Genomic DNA, 26024 nt, shown 5'->3' on the forward strand with positions numbered 1-26024 from the left:
GAGACAAGGAGGGAATCAGCAGAGGCCAGTCAGAGCAGGACAGAACAGCAAGGGCAAGCACACACACAACTACTCTCAGAACCATACAACCTATCACACCATCCCAACACACACTACAATCCATACCCACAGCCTCCACCCAACACCGAGATATAGAATCCCACAGAATGCCACCAGGTCTCCCACCCTCACAGGCCCCCCAAACCACAGTGTTGGAAAGGAAACTGAAGGTATGGTACACAAACGCTGATGGAATAACAAACAAGTGAGAGGAGTGGCACGAAAGAGTCAAAGAAGCATCACCGGACATTATAGCTCTCACAGAAACCAAGCTTACAGGTATGATAACAGATGCCATCTTTCCAACGGGATACCAAATCCTGAGGAAAGACAGAGGGAACAGGGGGGGTGGAGGAGTGGCGTTGCTGATCAAAAATCGCTGGAATTTTGATGAGCTGGAGAGAGGAGATAGCGGAGAAGAAAGTGATTACATAGTGGGAACACTTCACTCTGGAGGTCCCAAAGTGGTAATAGCAGTGATGTATAACCCACCACAGAACAGCAGGAGGCCAAGGCAAGAGTACGACGAGAGCAATAGAGCGATGGTTGACACACTGGCTAGAGTGGCCAGAAGAGCTCATGCATGCAGGGCAAAGCTCCTGATCATGGGTGACTTTAACCACAAGGAGATCGATTGGGAGAACTTGGACCCACATGGGGGCCAAGATACATGGAGGGCTAAGATGATGGAGGTGGTACTGGAGAACTTCATGTACCAACACGTAAGGGACACTACAAGAGAGAGAGGAGAGGATGAACCAGCAAGGCTGGACTTAGTATTCACCTTCAGTAGTGCAGATATCGAGGACATCACATATGAAAGACCCCTTGGGGCCAGTGACCATGTGGTTTTAAGCTTCGAATACACAGTAGAGCTACAAGTGGAGGGAGAAGCAGGAAGGCCAGGACGAATGAAGCCAAACTACAAGAAAGGGGACTACACAGGAATGAGGAACTACCTGAACGGGGTTCAGTGGGACAGAGAACTGGCAGGGAAGCCAGTTAATGAGATGATGGAATATGTAGCAACAAAATGCAAGGAGGCTGAGGAGAGGTTTGTACCCAAGGGTAACAGGAGTAATGAAAAAGCCAGGATGAGCCCATGGTTTACCCAAAGGTGGAGGGAGGCAAAAACCAAGTGTGCTAGGGAATGGAAGAAATATAGAAGGCAAAGGACCCAGGAGAATAAGGAGAACAGTCGTAGAGCCAGAAACGAATATGCACAGATAAGAAGGGAGGCCCAAAGACAATATGAAAATGACATAGCAGCGAAAGCCAAATCTGACCCGAAACTGTTGTGCAGCCACATCAGGAGGAAAACAACAGTCAAGGACCAGGTAATCAGGCTTAGGAAGGAAGGAGGAGAGACAACAGGAAATGACCGTGAAGTATGTGAAGAACTCAACAAGAGATTCAAAGAAGTGTTCACAGAGGAGACAGAAGGGACTCCAGAAAGACGGAGAGGTGGGGCACACCACCAAGTGCTGGACACAGTGCACACAACCGAGGAAGAAGTGAAGAGGCTTCTGAGTGAGCTAGATACCTCAAAGGCAATGGGGCCAGATAACATCTCCCCATGGGTATTGAGAGAGGGAGCAGAGGCGCTATGTGTACCCCTTACAACAATATTCAATACATCTATCGAAACAGGGAGATTGCCTGAGGCATGGAAGACAGCAAATGTAGTCCCAATCTTTAAAAAAGGAGACAGACATGAAGCATTAAACTACAGACCAGTGTCACTGACATGTATAGTATGCAAAATCATGGAGAAGATTATCAGGAGAAGAGTGGTGGAACACCTAGAAAGGAATGATCTCATCAACAGCAGCCAGCATGGTTTCAGGGACGGGAAATCCTGTGTCACAAACCTACTGGAGTTCTATGACATGGTGACAGCAGTAAGACAAGAGAGAGAGGGGTGGGTGGATTGCATTTTCTTGGACTGCAAGAAGGCGTTTGACACAGTTCCACACAAGAGATTGGTGCAAAAACTGGAGGACCAAGCAGGGATAACAGGGAAGGCACTACAATGGATCAGGGAATACTTGTCAGGAAGACAGCAGCGAGTCATGGTACGTGGCGAGGTGTCAGAGTGGGCACCTGTGACCAGCGGGGTCCCGCAGGGGTCAGTCCTAGGACCAGTGCTGTTTCTGGTATTTGTGAACGACATGACGGAAGGAATAGACTCTGAGGTGTCCCTGTTTGCAGATGACGTGAAGTTGATGAGAAGAATACACTCGATCGAAGACCAGGCAGAACTACAAAGGGATCTGGACAGGCTGCAGACCTGGTCCAGCAATTGGCTCCTGGAGTTCAATCCCACCAAGTGCAAAGTCATGAAGATTGGGGAAGGGCAAAGAAGGCCGCAGACGGAGTACAGTCTAGGGGGTCAGAGACTACAAACCTCACTCAAGGAAAAAGATCTTTGGGTGAGTATAACACCAGGCACATCTCCTGAAGCGCACATCAACCAAATAACTGCTGCAGCATATGGGCGCCTAGCACACCTCAGAACAGCATTCCGACATCTTAATAAGGAATCGTTCAGGACCCTGTACACCGTATACGTTAGGCCCATATTGGAGTATGCGGCACCAGTTTGGATTCCACACCTAGCCAAGCACGTAAAGAAACTAGAGAAAGTGCAAAGGTTTGCAACAAGACTAGTCCCAGAGCTAAGAGGTATGTCCTACGAGGAGAGGTTAAGGGAAATCAACCTGACGACACTGGAGGACAGGAGAGATAGGGGGGACATGATAACGACATACAAAATACTGAGAGGAATTGACAAGGTGGACAAAGACAGGATGTTCCAGAGATTGGACACAGTAACAAGGGGACACAGTTGGAAGCTGAAGACACAGATGAATCACAGGGATGTTAGGAAGTATTTCTTCAGCCACAGAGTAGTCAGTAAGTGGAATAGTTTGGGAAGCGATGTAGTGGAGGCAGGATCCATACATAGCTTTAAGCAGAGGTATGATAAAGCTCACGGCTCAGGGAGAGTGACCTAGTAGCGATCAGTGAAGAGGCGGGGCCAGGAGCTCGGACTCGACCCCCGCAACCTCAACTAGGTGAGTACAACTAGGTGAGTACACACACACACACACATACACACATGAGAGAAATAGACAAGGTGGACAGAGACAGGATGTTCCAGAGATGGGACACAGCAACAGTGGGACACAGTTGGAAGTTGAAGACTCAGGTGAATCACAGGGATGTTAGGAAGTACTTCTTCAGTCACAGAGTAGTCAGGAAGTGGAATAGTTTGGGAAGCGATGTAGTGGAGGCAGGATCCATACATAGCTTTAAGCAGAGGTATGATAAAGCTCATGTTGCAGGGAGAGTAGTACAGCAGCGGCCAGCGACGAGGCGGGTCCAGGAGCTATGAATCGACCCTTGCAACCACAAATAGGTGAGTACAACTAGGTGAGTACAGAGTGGGCACCATCACACCCAGTGCTCAGTCTGGAAAAGTGTATGCAGTGTTTAAAGTTCGTTAATTGACCGTACATCTGCTGTGATGTGTGTGCGTGGGGCCAGAGTTACAAGGACCCAGGAATACCATTCTTGATCACGAACTTAACGAAACTCTTAAAGTAAAGCGTCATCACCAGTGAGATGTTTATGGTGTTGTTGTAGGCTTTCTCCTATTGCCATTCCTTAAATTTATTGTGTGTTAAAGCTTGTTGTGTTTATCTGGAGTAAGGGCCAGGGACGGGAAGAGTAATGTTCGTGAAGCTTGCAGTAAGAGACAGTGTTGGTGTTGGTGTGGTGTTGGTGATAAATTTTTTTTACCGAGTATTTGAGACACTGTTACCGTAATGTTGGAGATGCCTGTAATTTTTACCTCTCGATGTGAGAGCAGTGTTGGATTACGTGTTGTAGTGATGGAGATTCCTGTGGCTTTTAACTCATGATGTGAGAGCAGTAGTCACCTAATTGTGGTTGCAGGGATCGAGACTCAGCTCCTGGCAGTGTTGGATTACGTGTGTAGTGTTGGAGATGCCTGTGGTTTTTAACACATGATATGAGAGCAGCGTTGGAGTACGTGTGTACTGTTGGAAATGCCTGTGTGTTTTTTTTCCTCCCCAGGATGTGAGGTAGTGTTGGCGAGCTAGAGAGTCACGCTTGGCGCGTGTCTTGTCTCCAACACTCGCTATTAAAGACGATGGTACAAGGTACACCCCCTGACAGCCACTGTACCGTACTTCTGTCTGGCTGCCCTAGGCCGTGTGGTACACAGGAAGAGTTTAGCTCTCGCCTTAATAAATGTTCCCTGTGTGTAGGGTACAATGTCCCAGAAGACTGCCACGTCATGGAACGAATCAGGAAACCTCATCACCATCTGCAGCTTAATTCTGACGAATGTTTAAGTGACTAACGAAAGGGAGCTACTGGGAGACGATCTATTTTTTTGCATCACGATGGCGTACATATACAGGCGTGCTTTATTTCTCACAAGACATAAAAATATCTATATTTACTTAGCCATTCGGTGACCCACTCAGTTGGACTTTTGGACTTTTGACCAGGGCCTTCTGCTGGCTTCCAATCCACTTGCAAAAATGTCAAAATTATATATCAATATGTTATACATGGACTTCAACTCCATATGAAAAACTGATCCCCAATATTCCGTCTTATTTTTTTCCATCCATGTGCAAAATTGCAAGATGAATACTATCATGCATTCCAATATAGAAGTAATATGCGCATGTGCTATTGGTAGTAATTATCTACTGAGAGGATTTATGTAGTGCTAATAACTACCAAAGATAATACGTGTGAAAGAAATGTTGAAAATGTTATTATATATCGACACGTTGATGATTCAGACACAAGTGCAACAGTTGAATATCTTTATTGTTGAAACGTTTCGCCTACACGGTAGACTTCTTCAGTCAAATACAGAGACAGTATCACTACTACACCTGCTGCCTCTGTATTTGACTGAAGAAGCCTATTGTGAAGGTGAAACGTTTCAGCAATATAGATAACTAATTGTTGCTCATGTCTTAATAACGTATGAAAAAATCAAATGAATAAGCAATAAATAAAACCTTATTATCAGCATTATAAACAAATTACTTACCCCGCTGGAGATGCCATGTTGCTTCTGACACATCACTGGATAAATGATTAACAGTGAAAGTATTGTCTTGAAAAAAAGACACGCAAATGCAGTATAATCGTATCCTTTATTGACGTTTCGCCCACACTGTGGGCGAAACCTGAGGAGGAAATGCGTAAATATAGTGGGCATAGTTGGTGAAGTCAGCTGAGGAATGTTGAAGTTAACTTCCTGAGTCGACTAATGACAAGTTGGACATATGTATGACTAAGAAGAGGTTAGATTTGAGACAAACCTGCCCAGGATGGGCCATGAGGCCTGCTGCACAGTGTCCCTCCATGCTATGACCTGTTGCTATGACGAAATTTCCAGGCGAGAGGTTCAGCCATGTTGTAGAGGCCGGTGTTCAGGTTGAAATTGTTGGATAAGCAGATGAGTGATGATTCCAGGAACCTGCGTCTCTGGTTGTCATCTTCCCTGATGACGAGTCTTGCATCAATGCAATTAATTAAATAGTTATGGGAGTTCCGGTGTAATACTCAGCCTTTTCTCAAGTGTTCCATTTTGCTGGCTGTTCAGAATATTCGTTTGATGGTCTCTGGATGTTTCACCTACGTCTTTTTTGCTGCAATCGTTACAAGGGATTGTGTATACCTCTGCAGAGGATTGAACCCGGTGGTGGCCCTTACTGGTGACGTCTTTGTAGTTCAATAGCATGGAGTTGGAAGGTATCACGATCTACGAAGGCTTTAGATATGGGTCGTCACTATCTTCTAAATAGCTTAAGGAAACTGCGTGTAAATTCATATACGGTAGGTTCTGAAATGTTTTAAAAGTAATCTCATTTTTTTTCAACTTGAGAAAGCAATTGCCGGAAATTATGATTCTTAGAGAATGCTTTATAAAATTAGCAAATTGAAATCATTGAATCCCACTAAAATATTAATTCACTTTCTAAGCAAGACGCACTGTTGTTAAAAGTTTGAAGCCGACCGGAAGATGAGTCGCCCAGTTATTACACTAAATACAGTGATCCTTTTTTTTTAACTATGTTAGCCTGTTAACAAATTTGTACGTAATGTGTATAGCCTAAATTTATAGAGTATTTTTCTTTTTACGTAACTCATTCACGCTTAAGTTTTGAAACCAGATAGGAAAGACATTAATCAGCTTATGAAGAGAAATAAGTATCACTATTTGTTTTATAAATCTGTCAGACTGGGACTTATGCAGCTCAGTAACACCGATACCCTTCTTTCATGGAAATGCATCAGCGCTACAAGTTTCGAACCGATCACAGGAAACATTCTCCGTTGAGCACAAAATCCAGCAACACTATTATTTTTAATTGTGTTAATGTATTAGTAACTTTAAATGTACACAGCCTATACTTAGAGAGGGTTTAATTCTTAAGAGGCTTCAGCCATGAACGTTGGAAGCCCTTGAGAAGAAGTTAGAGTCAAAATATTTAACAGGAAGCAACACCTCATCATTTCTAAAACACGTTTGGCATATGGGAACCCACGCAGTCCATTAACTTCCTGACGCGGGTCTTAGTCATATGATGATCCACCACTTTAACTTTTGGTCATCTGACCGAGGCCTTCCGCTGGCTTACTGGTTCACCCCTTTAAAAATTATGGTTATGATTATAACCACTTTTGATCTTCATTAACACTTAAAACCTTGATGAGTAAGACATTTGACCAACAGTTGGGTATCTTTGTTGTTGTGTACGAATGGTATATAATACCGACAAGATGAGATTAAGACACATATGCAACATCTGGGTATCTTTATTGTAGACGTTTCGCCATCCAGTGGCTTTATCAATACAAATTCTAGGACATAACTTGAAGACAGTAGAACTATGTACAGAAGATGAGGTAATCAGTCCCTCAACCTAGGAGTAGGTGCGAAGAGCACCATAGTCGTGGAGATTCTGAAGCAGAAGACAGGATCCTGGCGCTTATATAGTAACGTCAGGTGTAGCAGACGAGGGCATATTCACTGGTAGGCGGGATTCCCCAGACACTGCAACATCATGGAATCTTAATTCTGAGGACATGAACATAACCTTCACGGCTACGACAACTACTACTACAACTAACCCATCTCTTTGGGAAGGACCTACTTCCACTGGGGAATCCCGCCTACCAGTGAATATGCCCTCGTCTGCTACACCTGACGTTACTATATAAGCGCCAGGATCCTGTCTTCTGCTTCAGAATCTCCACGACTATGGTGCTCTTCGCACCTACTCCTATGTTGAGGGACTGATTACCTCATCTTCTGTACATAGTTCTACTGTCTTCAAGTTATGTCCTAGAATTTGTATTGATAAAGCCACTGGATGGCGAAACGTCTACAATAAAGATACCCAGATGTTGCATATGTGTCTTAATCTCATCTTTGTTGTTGTAATGTTTCGCCTTCGAGGTAGACTTCTTCAGTTAAATACGGTGGAGAATGGATTGTAGATAGCAGGTGAAGTGGCATGGTAAATATGTAATCAGTCCCTTAACCTTGGAGAAGTAGTTTGAGGTGGTCAGTCCCTCAGCTTATTTTTATTAAAGATTCGCCGGTATTCTCCCGGCCCGGGCCTTGTCCAAGTGGTGGCCCGGCCTTGACTCCCTCTTTAGGGAGTGTCTGAGACCTAAGTCTCCCATGGGAGGAGGCACAAGTACCTCCTCATCTTTGGGACCAACTGTCCCCAGGCCTAGCCGAAAGCTAGGCCTCTCTGGTCTGCCATCCCCGCCACAAGGGGACTAATGGGAATGACAGTCTTGTGAGCTGCAAGCTCTGGCTCAGGGACCTACCTTACCCTTGAAGGGCTGGGCATGGTGTCGATCAGTCCCTCAGCCTGGAGAATGTGAACTATGTGAAGAGGATATTTTTCATGTTATCAGAAAAAATCCAAGATTCTATGTAACAAGAAAACTATGTAACATGTATTGAACCTTTTGCTAATTACTGTAAACTAGAACAGGTCTGAAATCTATCTGAGGAGGCATTACTTAGGTATTAAGCGGAAACTGTGGAGGAAATGTTTTCCAGGTAACATCCTGTAAGCAGCCCCCCAGGGATACCAAATAATAATAATAATAATAATAATAATAATAATAATAATAATAATAATAATAAAACTAATACTAATAAAATTAACAACAGTAACAACAATAATAATAGTAATAATATTATTATATTGTAGCACTTAATGGACATTAACGAAATATTAAATTACAATAACCTCGGGTAGACGTCTTCACTGCAACAGCTTTGTGTCCCTCTCGAGGCTGTTTTGGGAACTAATTTATCTTATCTTAAGGGATGTTGTGGGAGAATGGGGAAGAGGTAGAGGAAAACTGAAGAGGGGTAAGGGAAGCATTGAATGGGAGGGAGAGGGATGGGGTTGAGGATGGGGAAATGGGGAGGACTTTATGTAAGAGCACATATGCGACGGATAACCTCAATAACCAGCACTACAACATACTATCCCAGACTATCTTCTCTGACTTACCACTTTCCTCCCTCTCTTTACTATAAATCCGTATTCACACTCTCTTAGCTATCATTCCTCTCACTCTTCGTAGTCTACACCCTCCCCCCCTCCCGCCCCACTTTCTCAATTTACATGTTTCCTCATAACTTACTATGGAATGATTTGAGAGTTGTTTAGAGCAGAATGTTTATATATATTTATATATTTTATATTATGTGTGAGTGCGGTGAAAGTGTTGAATGGTGATGGAAGTATTTTCTTTTTGGGGATTTTCTTTCTCTTTGGGTCACCCTGCCTCGGTGGGAGACGGCCCACTGAGTGGCCACTTTATTAGGAACACCTGTACACTTGCTCGTTAATGAAAATATTTAAGCAGTCAATCACGTGGCAGCACCTTAGTGCTTAGAATTCTAATATGTAGACAAGGTCAAGAGGTGAGTTTCTGTTTAGACTGAACATAAGAATGGTAATGTGGTCTAAGTGACATTGACAGTGGAATAATTGTTTGTGATAGACGGGTTGGTTTAAGTATCCTAGAAATCGTGATCTGGGATTTTTACGCACAGTTTCTAGAGTTTACAGAGAATGTTGTGAAAAACACAAAACATCCAGTGAACGGCAGTTCTTTGGGAGAAAACGTCTTTTAATGAGAGACGTCAGAGCATCTCTGAATGCACAACACGTCAAACCATGTAGTAGATGAGCTACAGCAGCAGAAGACCACGAAGAGTCCCACTCCTATCAGCTAAGAAAAGGAAACTGAAGCTACAGTGGACACAGGCTCACCCATACTAGACAACTGAAGACTGGAAAAGCATCGCCTGATCTGATGATTCGCAATTTCTGCTGCAACATGCGGACGGTAATGGTCAGAATTTGTCTTAAACCTTTGGAATGTAATGGAACGGGAGATTCGAAGCATAAATGTGCAGCCAACAAATCTACAGGATATATATGATGCTATCATGTCAACATAGACCAGAATCTCTAAGGAATGTTTCCAGCATCTTGCTGAATTTATGTCATGAAGAATTCAGGCCGTTTTGGGGCAAAGGTCAGCCCTGCCCGGTACTAGAAGCGTGTACCTAATAAAATGGCCACTTAAAGGGTGTACATAAATGGGCCACTGAAAGGGTGCATATAATAGTGTTCACTGAAAGGGTGCACTTAATAAAGTGGCCACTGAATGGGTGCACTTAATAGTGGTCACTGAAAGGGTGCACTTAATAAAGCGGCCACTGAAAGGGTGCACTTAATAAAGTGGCCACTGAAAGGGTGTACTTAATAAAGTGGCCACTGAGAGGGTGCACTTAATAAAGTGGCCACTGAAAGGGTGTACTTAATAAAGTGACCACTGAAAGGGTGCACTTAATAATGTGGCCACTGAAAGGGTGTACTTAAAGTGGCCACTGAAAGGGTGCACTTAATAAAGTGGCCACTGAAAAGGTGCACTTAATAAAGTGGCCACTGAAAGGGTGCACTTAATAAAGTGGCCACTGAAAGGGTGTACTTAATAAAGTGGCCACTGAAAGGGTGCACTTAATAAAGTGGCCACTGAAAGGGTGTACTTAATAAAGTGGCCACTGAAAGGGTGTACTTAATAAAGTGGCCACTGAAAGGGTGTACTTAATAAAGTGGCCACTGAAAGGGTGCACTTAATAAAGTGGCCACTGAAAGGGTGTACTTAATAAAGTGGCCACTGAGAGGATGCACTTAATAAAGTGGCCACTGAAAGGGTGTACTTAATAAAGTGACCAATGAAAGGGTGCACTTAATAATGTGGCCACTGAAAGGGTGCACTTAATAAAGTTGCCACTGAGTATATATATATATATATATATATATATATATATATATATATATATATATATATATATATATATATATATATATATATATATATATATATATATATATATTATATATATTTAACAAGTCTGCCGTCTCCCACCGAGGCAGGGTGACACAAAAGAAAGAAAATCCCAAAAAAGAAAATACTTTCATCATTCAACACTTTCACCTCACTCACACATAATCACTGTTTATCACTGTTTTTGCTGAGGTGCTCAGAGTATAACAGTTTAGAAGCATATACGTATAAAGATACCCAACATATTCCTCCAAACTGCTAATATCCCGAAACCCCTCCTTCAGAGTGCAGGCATTGTACTTCCCATTTCCAGGACTCAAGTCCGGTTATAGAAAAATAACCGGTTTCCCTGAATCCCTTCACTAAATATTACCCTGCTCACACTCCAACAGCTCGTCAGGTCCCAAATAGCATTCGTCTCCATTCACTCCTATCGAACACGCTCATGCACGCCTGCTGGAAGTCCAAGCCCCTCGCCCACAAAACCTCCCTTACCCCTTCCAACCTTTTCGAGGACGACCCCTACCCCGACTTCCTTCCCCTACATATCTAAATGCTCTCCATGTCAATCTACTTTGATCCACTCTCTCTAAATGACCAAACCACCTCAACAATCCCTCTTCAGCCCTCTGATTAATATTTTTATTAACTCTACACCTTCTCCTGATTTCCACACTCTGAATTTTTTGCATAATATTTACACCACACATTGCCCTTAGACAGGACATCACTGCCTCCAACCGCCTCCTCGCTGCTGCATTCACAACCCAAGCTTCACACCCATATAAGAGTGTTGGTACTACTATTATTTCATACATTCCCTTCTTTGCCTCCATAGATAATGTTTTTTGCCTCCACATATACCTCAATGCACCACTCACCTTTTTTCCTTCATCAATTCTATGATTAACTTCATCCTTCATAAATCCATCCACCGACACGTCAACTCCCAAATATCTGAAAACATTCACTTCTTCCATACTCTTCCTCCCCAATTTGATATCCAATTTTTCTTTATCTAAATCATTTGATACCCTCATCACCTTACGCTTTTCTATGCTCACTTTCAACTTTCTACCTTTACACACACTCCCAAACTCATCCACTAACCTTTGCGATTTTTCTTTAGAATCTCCCATAAGCACAGTATCATCAGTAAAAAGTAACTGTGTCAATTCCCATTTTGTATTTGATTCCCCATAATTTAATCCCACCCCTCTCCCGAACACCCTAGCATTTACTTCTTTTACAACCCCATCTATAAATATATTAAACAACCAAGGTGACATTACATATCCCTGTCTAAGACCTACTTTTACCGGGAAGTTGTCTCCCTCTCTTCTACACACCCTAGGTGGGAAAAACTTAGTTTCTTCGGGGAAAAAAAATCACTCATCATGAGAAGTCATTTGCAAAACATGATATAATAATACATAAAATACAAAATTCAACATAAAATATTCACCAAACTAGCCAAGACGGGAGGATTTGTACAAAATTCCAATTTGAAACAGAATGCTTACTATCTAAGGAGAGTTGCGATAATATACGAAGCATAACATTATTAAAAATACAAAAAAAATGCAATAGGAAAACGTGAGAAAATTGATATTTAAGAAGTGAAGGAGGAGGGACTGTATCGTCAGCCATTACTAGGCATGAATATCTAAGAGAAAACTAGACTTGCCAGGAAAAGGAAGGAAAGAAGAGAGGAATGTAAATTAAATTTATTCCAGAGTAAATAAATTAACTGAAGAATAATTTTCGTTGTGTCTTAATATATTTCTAACGTGTAAGTTCTCTTGAATGTCTAAGTGTTCTGTACTCTGTGGAAAAGAGCACTTGTGTACAGTGCAGGACATTTATTAGAGGTAACACTTCGCCACGAGTGACTTCTTCAGTCCTAATGAGGCTACAGTCGACATTTAGGACTGAATAACAAATGCCCTGAACTGTGTACAAGTGTCAGTTTTCCAGCTTGATGGTAGAGCCAAACCGTTTCTGTGCTGCAGCTATAATCTGAAAATCATCCGCACTCAGAGTGATTCTGTGATACAAATTAATCTTTGATGGCAGAGTCAGACGGTCTGGCCCAAGCGTATCTTACGACGACTTTTGTGTGTTCGGATTCCCTTGTTTTTACGAATTCTAGACTTAATATTCCAGGATGCGTTTGCCACATATCTAATACTACAATTCGAACAGGTAAACTGATTCACATTTTTGAGCACAATGGGGGGTAACTACAGGGACCTTAAAGCAAACAGGCTGCCAAAATTATTATAATCAAAAGGAAGTGCTAAACCTACAAGGGTCATGCAGCTAGGGTGCCAAAAGTTCTTGGAGACAATATCAGCACTGTATAAACTTATTATCACATTTATTATTATTATTATTATTATTATTATTATTATTATTATTATTATTATTATTATTATTTTTATTATTATTATTATTATTATTATTATTATTATTATTATTATTATTATTATTATTATTATTATTATTATTATTTTTATTATTATTATTATTATTATTATTATTATTATTATTATTATTATTATTATTTTTATTTCATTATTATTACGAATTAGTGTGTGCATAAGATATATACCTTGAGGGATGTATTTCAGAGTATGTACATTCACTACCTTTAAGTAAACCATAACACGGGCGGGGATAAAACCCACGATCAGAGTTCTATCCCCGCCCGTGGTATGTTTGCAATCGTGTCATTACGATTTCGTGAGTCACTACGTTTAAGTATTCTTGTGTGCAGCCTTAATGATCCGAGTGTAGTCGAGATAAGCTTTAAACCCAGCTTTGCCAAACGAATTTCTGAAGAAATCACTTTAAACTTTATTTTTTAATCATTTATTGAAATATCCAGAAAAAAGTATAATATGTAAGAGGTAAGACTAACTGCCTGAGACCAACTGGCCAGTGGTGTTTGTACACCACACTCAAAAGGCCACTTCCACCAGAAAACGAAAACAGGGCTTTACTCTGTCTTATCTTTGCTCTTTTCGGGGGGGGGGGGTCATTCAACTTTATCATTCTTCCTTACTTTACGTGCATTTTTTTTGTTAGGGTGTTGGTTAATAGGCTGGTTAATATTGATTAACGTGTGTGTTGTCTCACCGTACAGGGTGTGAGGCCAACCCGGACGCCAAGCGGCTCTATGATGACCTCCTCAGCAACTACAACCGCCTCATTCGACCCGTCGGTAACAACTCTGAGAAGCTGATCGTTAAGCTTGGCCTCAAGCTCTCCCAGCTCATCGACGTGGTAAGTACTGGAACGGAGATCGGGGGAGGGGGATTGCCGAAAGATCAAACTCTCCAAACTCATTTAATACTGAAAGTAGAGGCAGTGAGAGAAGGAACTAAAGCTGTTACTGGGAGGGTAGAGCGGGATAGAGAGATACAAGAGACGTCAGATGATGGAAAAGTAGTAGTGGTGTAGGTAGGTCTCAGCCACTGGATGACTCACACCTGGAGATTTTGATCATTTAAACCCCTCAAGGGAGGTTCCTTGATGCTGGTGAGGGGCTCTTGATCTAGGGAATTCGACCTGTGCTCCGGTTCCCTGAATACCTTCCACCCTTACCCCACCACGCGCTGTATAATCCTACGGGTTTAGCGCTCCCCCATGATTATAATAATTATAACTGATCATTCAACAGAGAACTTTTGCAGGCTTACCGGTCCACCAATTTAATAATCATGGTCTTTGTTATAACGAATATCAGTAGCGGGTTAGGTTCATGACCTACCAATAAGGCCGCAACTCACCAGTCATTAGTTGTCAAGAATTTTTCTGTTTTTCAAAGAGTGAGTACAGTATCTCAGTACATAAGCCTACGAACCTTTACATTCGTACGTACGTTAGTATTTAAACATATAATCGAAATGGTAAATAAAACAATATACTGCCCTGCATCCAGACAATCTGTTTTTATTATTAACACATCGGCATTGCCAACCAAGGTAGGGTCCCCCCCCCCAAAAAAAAAGAAAGGAAAAAAAAAGAAAAGAAAAACTTTCATCATCATTCTCTCCATCACTGTCTTGCCAGAGGCGAGCTTACACTACAGTTATAAAACTGCAAGATTAACACGCCTTCTTCAGAGTACAGGTACTGTATTCCCGATCTCCGGGACTCAAGTCCAGCCTGCTGCTTTCCCTGAATCCCTTCATAAATATTAACCTGCTCACACTCCAACAGCACGTCAAGTCCTAAAAACCATTATTCACCATCGCTTCTAACACGCTCACGCATGCCTGCTGGAAGTCCAAGCCCCTCGCACACAAAACCTCCTTTAACCCCCTCCCTCCAACCTTTCCTAGACCGATCCCTATCTCGCCTTCCCTCCACTACAGATTTATACACTCGTTCCATCCTCTCTACATATCCGAACCACCTCAACAACCCCTCCTCAGCCATCTGAATAATAGTTTTGGTAATTGTGCACTTCCTCCTAATTCCCAAACTACGGATACTTTGCATTACATTAACACCACACTGCTCTCAGACATGACATCTCCACTGCCTCCAGCCTTCTCCATGTTGCAGCATTCACCACCCATACTTCACACCCATATAACTATTGTCTCATACATTCCCCTCTTTGCTTCTATGGATAAAGTTCTTTGTCTCCGCAGATTCCTCAGTGCACCACTCACCTTTTTTCTCGCATCAGTTCTATGATTCACCTCATATTTCATAGACCCATCTGCTGACACGTCCAATCCCAAATATCTGAACCTATTTCCAACCTATTTTTTTGTTATCCTCATCACCTTACTCTTTCTCATATTCACTTTGAGTTTCCTTCTTTTACCTACCCTACCAAACTCATCCACCAACCTCTGCAACTTCTTTCAGAATCTCCCAAAAGCACAGTGTCATCAGTATATAAAAAATATTTTCATATAATAAGTGTTTTTGGGCCGTTGAACAGTCTGAAAAGTCATGAAGGGGTCGTTGAGCTGAAGAGTTTGGAGACCCTTGATAATAACCTGTTTGGAGAGAGAGCCACTGGGAAGGTGTCCATGGTGAGTTTACGGCTCTTCGTGGGCCACTGCAACCTGACTACCATTTCGTGTATGTATACTCTGGCTGTGTAAACTACCTGGCTGTGTAAACTGCTTAGCAGATAATGGTCTTCGGTTTTTATGTGGCGGACCGAATGTCGTTACCTGAGACGATAGTGCAGTAACGACACGTCGTTGCGAAGCTTTTATTAGGACACTGTATATCTCTGCATAAAGTTTTATCGTGTTCTAACTTGATAAAGCTCTATACAAAGCGACACGTTGTCCCATAAAATGTTTAGGCTGTGTAAAGGCTGGATTACCGGCCGTCTTGTGTCCAAACTCGCTGGGAACACTATTGGTCCTCGTAGTTAACACTGTTAACTCTTGTTGTAGACACTGTTGGGGCTTGCTGTAGACACTGTTGGGCATTGCTGTAGACATTGTTGATCCTAGCTGTAGACACTGTTGATCCTAGCTGTAGACGCTGTTGATCCTAGCTGTAGACATTGTTAATCCTTGCTGTAGCCACGTTGGGTCTCGCTGTAGACACTGTTGGGTCTTGCTGTAGACACTGTTGATCCTCGCTGTAGACACTTGATCTTTGCTGTAGACATTGTTGATCCTTGCTGTAGCCACGTTGGGCCTCGCTGTAGACGCTGTTGGGCCTTGCTGTAGACACGTTGGGCCTCGCTGTAGACACTGTCAAGCATTGCTTTATACTGTAAACAATAACAATGCACGTACACTGTTTATAAAATGGTGCTGAGGACTAAATATTAAGTGTATTCACTGTATTATATCCTAAAGTAAAATAGCCAAAGGAGAGAAATAAACAGAGTTACTTCAAGGCGCATCAGAGAGCGCATATACAGTCAGATTTATACTTACAGGCGGGCTCCTCTTATATAGTAGGTTAGGTTCCGGGCTACCGCTGTACAGCGAAAAATCGCTGTATAGTGAAACATAATCTTTTATCGCTTTCAAATTCATAAAAAAGGTTGATAACATGTTTACACTATCATGTATTAAGTGACCAATGTCTAGGACTAAAAATGCAAATACAGTGGGTACATTACATTAAAATATATTCGTCTTAGTTTAAAGTGAATGGTGAATATAGTTATTGTAGGAAGTCTGAATAAATGAAAACTGGGTATAGTTGAAAACTGCTGCATTAGCGAAACACTGTACACAGAAACGCTGTAAAACGGGGCCCTCTTGTACTCTGTTCCTTGTGTTAGAAACTCTTCAAGTTAGTGCCAAAATTAATTACAGCTTTAATGATCAATTTATAGTCTATATAGGATTTAAATATTTCAAGTCATCAGTGCATATTTCATAACTGGTACCAAATGATTCTGAACTATTCATTCGAGGCTAATAAAAAATACATTTGTACAGAGTACTGCTTCGGTAGATAGCTTTTAAGGGTCATAGATTACACAGAGGTAAACTAAGATCCCACTACTTCTTGTCGTAGTGACCAGAAGTAGTGCTACCTTATTACATGCACAGGTGTAGTCTTGTTAAGCAAAAAGGCAAAGTACCGTAACTGGAGCAATACATAAATATCCCACACATATGAAAGAGGAGGTTACGACGAGGTTTCAGGCCGATTTGGACCATTTACAAAATCACAGTAAGCTCTTCTCTCTTATGTGTGGGTTATTGGTGTAGTCTTGTGGCCTGTACACCTGCTCGTAGCACAATTAACCAAGGTAGGAATGAGGAAAGGGCAAAATCCATAGTTCGTACACTACACCACCTAGCACTTCTCCTTACCAGTGTCAACCACACTGCTTAGCACCCCTCCCACTAGTATCAACCACACTGCCTAGCACTCTTTCCACTAGTATCAACCACATTGCTTAGCACCTCTTCCCACTAGTATCAGCCACACTGCCTACCACTTCTTCCACCAGTGTCAACCACACTGGCACTCCTTCCCTCCACGCTACACATCCTGGCTATCACCAGCTCCTATTACCATCCACCATAAATACCTCCATCACCATCACTCTCCCCAACTCGCCTACCTCCCCTCCCCACCACTTTCCTCTACTCTGCCAACCATCCCTCCCCTCATCTTTCCAACACCTTACCTTCTGTCAAAATGGTATACAATACCGGCAGACCATACCACGGGCGGGATTGAACCCGCGGTTGTATACCATTTTAATACTCACTCTGTCAGACACTGCAACACAATGGCATCTTGGTACAGAAGAGAAAACGCCTTGGACAACTTTTTCAAGTGAGAATTGTTTGATCTGAGAGGGATGTGACCTCTCAGTGGCTACATTCTCTCTACTACTACTCTGCACCTCTCCTTCCGGTAATATATAAGTCTCCACACTGTAGCTTGATCTTCAGATTGTTTCAAGGTATGGAATTGAACTCTTCTCCAGGCTGACAACCTCAAATCTACGACTTCCAGGGTGATGGACTGATTATATCGTCTTCCCATCTCTACTACTCCTGCCTACCTCCTGTGCTCGACTGAAGAGACCTACTGTGTAGGCGAAGTGTTTCGGAATAAAATTGCCTAAGCCCATGTGTCTTACCTACCAACCTTACCTTCTACCCCCCAACCCCTCTCTCCACAACCTTGCCTTCCATCTCTCTCAACTACTCTCAGCAACTCTCCATACCCCTTCTTCTACCACCCTGCCTACTATCCCTTCCTATAACTTTACACACCTTCCCCGCCATGCTGTCCACGACCCTTCTCGTCACTCTCCACTACACTGCCTACCATCTCTCCCCTTTACACTCTACTACACTGACGACCACCACTCAGCATACCCACTACCCAACATACCCCACCATAGTACCCTATACACCCCTGCCTATCCCTTTCACTGCCACTAATCACCACCTTGCTTTTCACCCCCCTTTTGCCACTCTCCCCACCACTCTCCCCACCACTCTCCCCACCACTCTCCCTACCACTCTCACTACCACTCTCCCCACTATTCTCTCCACCACTCTCCCCACCACTATCCCCACCATTCTCCCCGCCACGCTCCCTACCGTCCTCCATTTGAGAGAAATTGTTAGAGCCGTCTTCATGTTTCAACGTCTTAAATTTTTGATACTTGTAATATGCTGCTGCCGAGGCTGTGCTGGTGCGTCAGCGCTACCTTCAAGACTTTTTACCCAGGAAACTTTTTCCTGGCCAAGAAGGGAAGGTTTATCCTTGGAGGTGGAGCTTGGAGGGCCACCCATGCTACCTCTTTCTCATTTATTCAACCTCCCACATGAAGAGTGTTTGGAGTTTTGAGGACGATCTTGGGGGAGGATCTGGGAGGTAGTCGAAGAGGTTCCACACTTGGAGGCTTGGAGGAAGAGCTGAAAATGGGATGGAGGATAAGATATATCTTCACCCCTACACCTTCACCCCTACACCTTCACCCCATACACCTCCACCCTCTACACCTTCACCCCCTACACCTTCACCCCATACACCTTCACCCCATACACCTTCAGCCCCTACACCTTCACCCCCTACACCTTCACCCCATACACCTTCACCCCTATACCTTCACCCCCTACACCTTCACCCCTTCACCTTCACCCCTAAACCTTCAACCCTACACCTTCACCCCTACACCTTCACCCCTACACCTTCACCCCCTACACCTTCACCCCCTACACCTTCACCCCCTACACCTTCACCCCTACACCTTCACCACTACACCTTCACCCCCTACACCTTCACCACTAAACCTTCACCCCCTACACCTTCACCCCTACACCTTCACCCCCTACACCTTCACCCCCTACACCTTCACCCCCTACACCTTCACCACTACACCTTCACCCCCTACACCTTCACCCCTACACCTTCACCCCTACACCTTCACCACTACACCTTCACCCCCTACACCTTCACCCCCTACACCTTCACCCCTACACCTTCACACCCTACACCTTCACTCCTTACACCTTCACCCCCTATACCTTCACCATCTACACCTTCACCCCTACACCTTCACCCCTACACCTTCACCCCTACACCTTCACCTCTACACATTCACCCTCTACACCTTCACCCTGTAAACTTTTACCCCCTACACCTTCACCCCCTACAGCAGACATCTCGAGGTGATGTCAGGCAGACATTGTGACGTCATGAAGTCGGGCAGCAGCATCGGTGGCGTCAATGTCATGCGGGCAGCAGGCCACAACATGAGGCCTGGGACATCTGGCTTGGTAACTCACATGGCTTGTAGATCCACGTGACATCGCCCACACCCCACGTGGAGTCATGATTCATGTGGCGTCGTGATCTACATGGCATGCTGATCCACATAGCCTGCTGATCCACGTGGCTTGCTGATCCACGTGGCTAGCTGATCCACGTGTCTTGCTGATCCACATAGCTTGCTGATCCACGTGGCTTGCTGATTCACGTGGCTTGCTGATCCACGTGGCTTGCTGATCCACGTGGCTTCGTGATCCACGTGGCTTGTTGATCCACGTAGCTTGCTGATCCACGTGGCTTGCTGATCCACGTGGCTCCGTGATCCACGTGGGTTAGTGATCTACGTGGCTTGCTGATCCATGTAGCTTGCTGATCAACGTGGCTTGCTGATCTACGTGGCTTCGTGATCCACGTGGCTTGCTGATCCACATAGCTTGCTGATCCACATGGCTTGCTGATCCACGTGGCTTCGTGATCCACGTGGCTTAGTGATCTACGTGGCTTGCTGATCCATGTAGCTTGCTGATCAACGTGGCTTGCTGATCCACGTGGCTTCGTGATCCACGTGGCTTGCTGATCCACATAGCTTGCTGATCCACATGGCTTGCTGATCCACGTGGCTTCGTGATCCACGTGGCTTAGTGATCTACGTGGCTTGCTGATCCATGTAGCTTGCTGATCAACGTGGCTTGCTGATCCACGTGGCTTCGTGATCCACGTGGCTTGCTGATCCACATAGCTTGCTGATCCACGTGGCCTGCTGATCCACGTGGCTTCGTGATCCACGTGGCTTAGTGATCTACGTGGCTTGCTGATCCATGTAGCTTGCTGATCAACGTGGCTTGCTGATCCACGTGGCTTCGTGATCCACGTGGCTTGCTGATCCACATAGCTTGCTGATCCACGTGGCTTGCTGATCCACCTGGCTTCGTGATCCACGTGGCTTGTTGATCCACGTAGCTTGCTGATCCACGTGGCTTGCTGATCCACGTGGCTTCGTGATCCACGTGGCTTAGTGATCCACGTGGCTTCAAGTGGCCTCGGGCACTCGGATACACAGCTCTGGCAATGAATTCACACGAAAAACAGCAGAAACACAGCCGAGGGAGTGATGACATGGTGGTGTATGGTAGGCTGGTGAGGTGTGAGTGTACAGCAGGGCGAGCTTGGGCGAGGCAAGGAACGGCCACTTCCTCATCTTCTCTCCCCCAAACACTTGGAGAAACTCACACTGGATGCAGTAATCACCACAAATCTCACATCTGGCTTGCTGAAACAGCTGTGCTGAGCTGAACAACAACAGCAACATACAAGTGATGCTGAACACGTGGCTTGAGAAACAGCATGGGACGCTGTAGCGTGGAGTCATTGGGACGCCACTTACAATTCTCGAAGAAATTCGGAAAATTTCGGCTAGATCCTGCTTGTACCTGTGTCTGGATGCTGAAACATGCAGACACGACATCAGGATAACTCGTTAAAAGACGGATGTGTCTTGTGTAGGGTGATAAAGTGAACAACTTCATTCCTCTCTCTCTCCGGGCAAACACAACTGCTGTGACCACTGCTTCCCACCAGTGTGAAACAAATTTATTTGGTGATGCTGCAGCGGAGCAGGGATCAATTATAAACGTCTTCGGAGGCTTCTTTACTTTATTTGCAATGTCGTGGTGGGTACACAGGCTTGTGTGTCAAGTGCCCATGGCCAGGAAGGGCCATGCCCACAAGGGAGAGAGGGAGTAGACTTGTTGATTGCTTCTATGTCGCTGAGTGAGTGAGGACGAGTGGGACCAGCGTCCCACTGACCTGGGCATTCCTAGAGGGCAGCACCTTAGTGCCGCAAAATATGAACTAAGCTGGCAGACAGCGTAGGCTGTCTGTGCAGACAGGCTGTCTACACAAGGCAGGTGAGATGCATATGAGATGTTTTTACAAAGCAGAAGTGATGCAAGGAGGGAGGAGTATAGGGAGAGAAAGAGAGGTTAAGCGACGTGAAACAATGTAAAAAGAGAGCAAATGAGAGAGTGGGTGAGATGTTATCAACAAATTTTGTTGAAAATAAGAACAAAATTTGGAGTGAGATTAATAAGTTGAGGAAGCCTAGAGAACGAATGGATTTGATATTAAAAATAATATTATAATATCTTTATTTACTACAAGTACATGTACAAGGTATATAGACCATAGCTGACATCAGTGACATACTACTATATAGAAAGCCCCTTATTATGCAGAGTATTTCAGGCAAATTAGGTCAGTTTTGTCCCAGGATGCGACCCACACCAGTCAACTAACACCCACAAACCCATTTTACTGATGGGTGAACATAGACAAATGGTGTAAGAAAGCACGTATAATGTTTCCACCCCTATGCCGGGAATCGAACCCGGACCCTCACCGCGTGAAGCGAGAGCTTTTGACACCAGGCCACGGGGCACCGTAGAGGAGAGTTATTAAATGGAGAGTTAAAGGTATCTGGAGTACACCTGGAATATACCTGGATAGAGAGTTTCGGGAGTCAACGCACCCGTGGCCAGGCCTGTGACCAGGCCTCAAGGTGGATCAGAGTCTGATCAACCAGGATGTTACTGCTGGCTGCTGGAAGATGGAGGAAATATTTTGAGGAATTGTTCAATGTTGATGAAGATAGGAAAGCTGTGATTTCGTGTATAGGGCAAGGAGGAATAACACCTTGTAGGAGTGAGGAAGAGCGATTTGTGAGTGTGGGGAAGTTCATGAGGCAGTGGGTAGAATGAAAGAGGGTAAGGCAGCTGGGATTGATGGGATGAAGATAGAATAGTTAAAAGCAGGAGAGAAATATAGTTTTGAAGTGGTTGGTGCTTTTATTTAATAAATGTATGGAAGAAGGTAAGGTACCTAGGGAGTGTATAAAGGCAAAGGGGGCAAAGGTGAGTGCAGACGTTATAGGGGAATAAATCTGTTGAGTATACCTGGTAAAGTGTAGTAGTTATTAATGAATGAATTAAGAGTAAAACGAATAGTAGGATAGGAGATGAACAAGGAGGCTTTAGAAAGGGTATTGGATGTGTAGACCAAGTGTTTACAGTGAAACATACAGGTGAACAGTATTTAGTTAAGGGTAAAGAGATTTTTGTGGTAATTATGAATTTGGAAAAGGCTTATGACAGGGTGGATGGGAGGGGGGGAATGGCAATGTGGCAGATGTTGCAAATGGAATAGGAGGTAAGTTACTGACAGCAGTGAAGAGTTTTTGCGAGGATAGTGAGGCACAAGTTAGAGTGTGTAGGAAAGAGGGAGATTATTTCCCAGTAAAAGTAGGCCTTAGACAAGGATGTGTGATGTCACCATGGTTGTTCTATACGTATATTTATAGATGGGGTTGTAAGAGAAGTGAATGCCCGGGAGATGTGGGGTTAAAAGATAAACAGTCTAACACAAAGTGGGAGTTGTCACAGTTGTTTTTTGCTGATAACACTGTGCTTTTGGGAGATTCTGAAGAAAAGTTGCAGAAGTTGCTGGATGAGCTTGATACGGTATTTAAAACAAGTAAATTAAAATTGAATATAGGAAAGAGTAAGGTGATGAGGATAAAAAAAATTAGGTAACGAAAGATTGGACATCAGATTCAAGGGAGACAGTATATATATATATATATATATATATATATATATATATATATATATATATATATATATATATATATATATATATATATATATATATATATATATATATATATATATATATATATATATATATATATTTATATATATATATATATATATATATATATATATATATATATATATATATATATATATATATATATATATATATATATATATATATATATATATATATATATATATATGTCGTGCCGAATATGTAAAACTGGTCAATTAGCAAGAACTCATATAAAATTAAGTCCTTTCTAAAATTTACTCTTATACGTTTAAAGATATATTTTTTTCATTAATGTTGATGCAAAAATTTATAATTTTGCACCGAAAGGAACTTAGAAAACTTACCTAACCTTATTATAACAAGAGCAATTTATTTTAGCCTAACCCAACTAAATCTATTTTAGATTTGTTTACAATAATTTAATACTAAACAAACTCAGTGAAATATATTTTTTCGTTAGGTTCAGAATGATTTTAGTGAAATTATTGCATACACAAATTTTCCCTTGTCTTATATAGCAAGATGAGCGTTGCTATTTAAGCCAAGATCGCAAGTTCTGCCTATTCGGCACGACATATATATATATATATATATATATATATATATATATATATATATATATATATATATATATATATATATATATATATATATATATATATATATATATATATTTTTTTTTTTTTTTTTTTTTCAACAAGTCGGCCGTCTCCCACCGAGGCAGGGTGACCCAAAAAAGAAAGAAAATCCCCAAAAAGAAAATACTTTCATCATCATTCAACACTTTCACCACACTCACACATTATCACTGCTTTTGCAGAGGTGCTCAGAATACAACAGCTTAGAAGCATATACGTATAAAGATACACAACATATCCCTCCAAACTGCCAATATCCCAAACCCCTCCTTTAAAGTGCAGGCATTGTACTTCCCATTTCCAGGACTCAAGTCCGACTATATGAACATAACCGGTTTCCCTGAATCCCTTCACTAAATATTACCCTGCTCACACTCCAACAGATCGTCAGGTCCCAAGTATCATTCGCCTCCATTCACTCCTATCTAACACGCTCATGCACGCTTGCTGGAAATCCAAGCCCCTAGCCCACAAAACCTCCTTTACACCCTCTTTCCAACCCTTTCGAGGACGACCCCTACCCCTCCTTCCTTCCCCTATAGATTTATATGCTTTCCATGTCATTCTACTTTGATCCATTCTCTCTAAATGACCAAACCACCTCAACAACCCCTCTTCTGCCCTCTGACTAATGCTTTTATTAACTCCACACCTTCTCCTAATTTCCACACTCCGAATTTTCTGCATAATATTTACACCACACATTGCCCTTAGACAGGACATCTCCACTGCCTCCAACCGTCTCCTCGCTGCTGCATTTACCACCCAAGCTTCACATCCATATAAGAGTGTTGGTACTACTATACTTTCATACATTCCCTTCTTTGCATCCATAGATAACGTTTTTTGACTCCACATATACCTCAACGCACCACTCACCTTTTTTCCCTCATCAATTCTATGATTAACCTCATCCTTCATAAATCCATGCGACGACACGTCAACTCCCAAGTATCTGAAAACATTCACTTCTTCCATACTCCTCCTCCCCAATTTGATATCCAATTTTTCTTTATCTAAATTATTTGATACCCTCATCACCTTACTCTTTTCTATGTTCACTTTCAACTTTCTACCTTTATACACATTCTCAAACTCATCCACTAACCTTTGCAGTTTTTCTTTAGAATCTCCCATAAGCACAGTATCATCAGCAAAAAGTAACTGTGTCAATTCCCATTTTGAATTTGATTCCCCATAATTTAATCCCACCCCTCTCCCAAACACCCTACCATTTACTTCTTTTACAACCCCATCTTTAAATATATTAAACAACCATGGTGACATTACACATCCCTGTCTAAGACCTACTTTTACCGGAAAGTATTCTCCCTCTCTTCGGCAGACCCTAACCAGAGCCTCACTATCCTCATAAAAGCTCTTTACAGCATTTAGTAACTTACCACCTATTCCATATACTTGCAACATCTGCCACATTGCTCCTCTATCCACTCTATCATATGCCTTTTCTAAATCCATAAATGCAATAAAAGCTTCCCTACCTTTATCTAAATACTGTTCACATATATGCTTCAATGTAAACACTTGATCTACACATCCCCTACCCACTCTGAAGCCTCCCTGCTCATCCGCAATCCTACATTCTGTCTTACCTCTAATTCTTTCAATTATAACCCTACCGTATACTTTTCCTGGTATACTCAGTAAACTTATTCCTCTATAATTTTTACAATCTCTTTTGTCCCTTTTCCCTTCATATAAAGGGACTATACATGCTCTCCGCCAATCCCTAGGTACCTTCCCCTCTTTCATACATTTATTAAACAAAAGTACCAACCACTCCAACACTATATCCCCCCCTGCTTTTAACATTTCTGTCATGATCCCATCAGTTCCACCTGCTTTACTCCCTTTCATTCTACGTAATGCCTCACGTACCTCCACCACACTTACATTCTGCTCTTCTTCACTCCTAAAAGATGGTATACCTCCCTGGCCAGT

At 42.8% G+C, this 26024-nt stretch overlaps 1 protein-coding gene across 2 annotated transcripts in view; it reads left to right on the forward strand.

Moving 5' to 3' along the window:
- The window catches only part of nAChRbeta2 (nicotinic acetylcholine receptor beta2), a 1855029-nt gene that overhangs the window by 235780 nt on the left and 1593225 nt on the right, over positions 1–26024 (forward strand). For both annotated transcript variants that reach the window (XM_070086879.1, XM_070086880.1), the window contains exon 2: positions 13661–13800. In XM_070086879.1, coding sequence (XP_069942980.1) covers positions 13661–13800 — 140 coding nt within the window. The remainder of the gene's footprint in view (positions 1–13660; positions 13801–26024) is intronic.

The sequence above is a fragment of the Cherax quadricarinatus genome, chromosome 20 (genome assembly GCF_038502225.1).
Source record: "Cherax quadricarinatus isolate ZL_2023a chromosome 20, ASM3850222v1, whole genome shotgun sequence".
NCBI lineage: Eukaryota > Metazoa > Arthropoda > Malacostraca > Decapoda > Parastacidae > Cherax > Cherax quadricarinatus.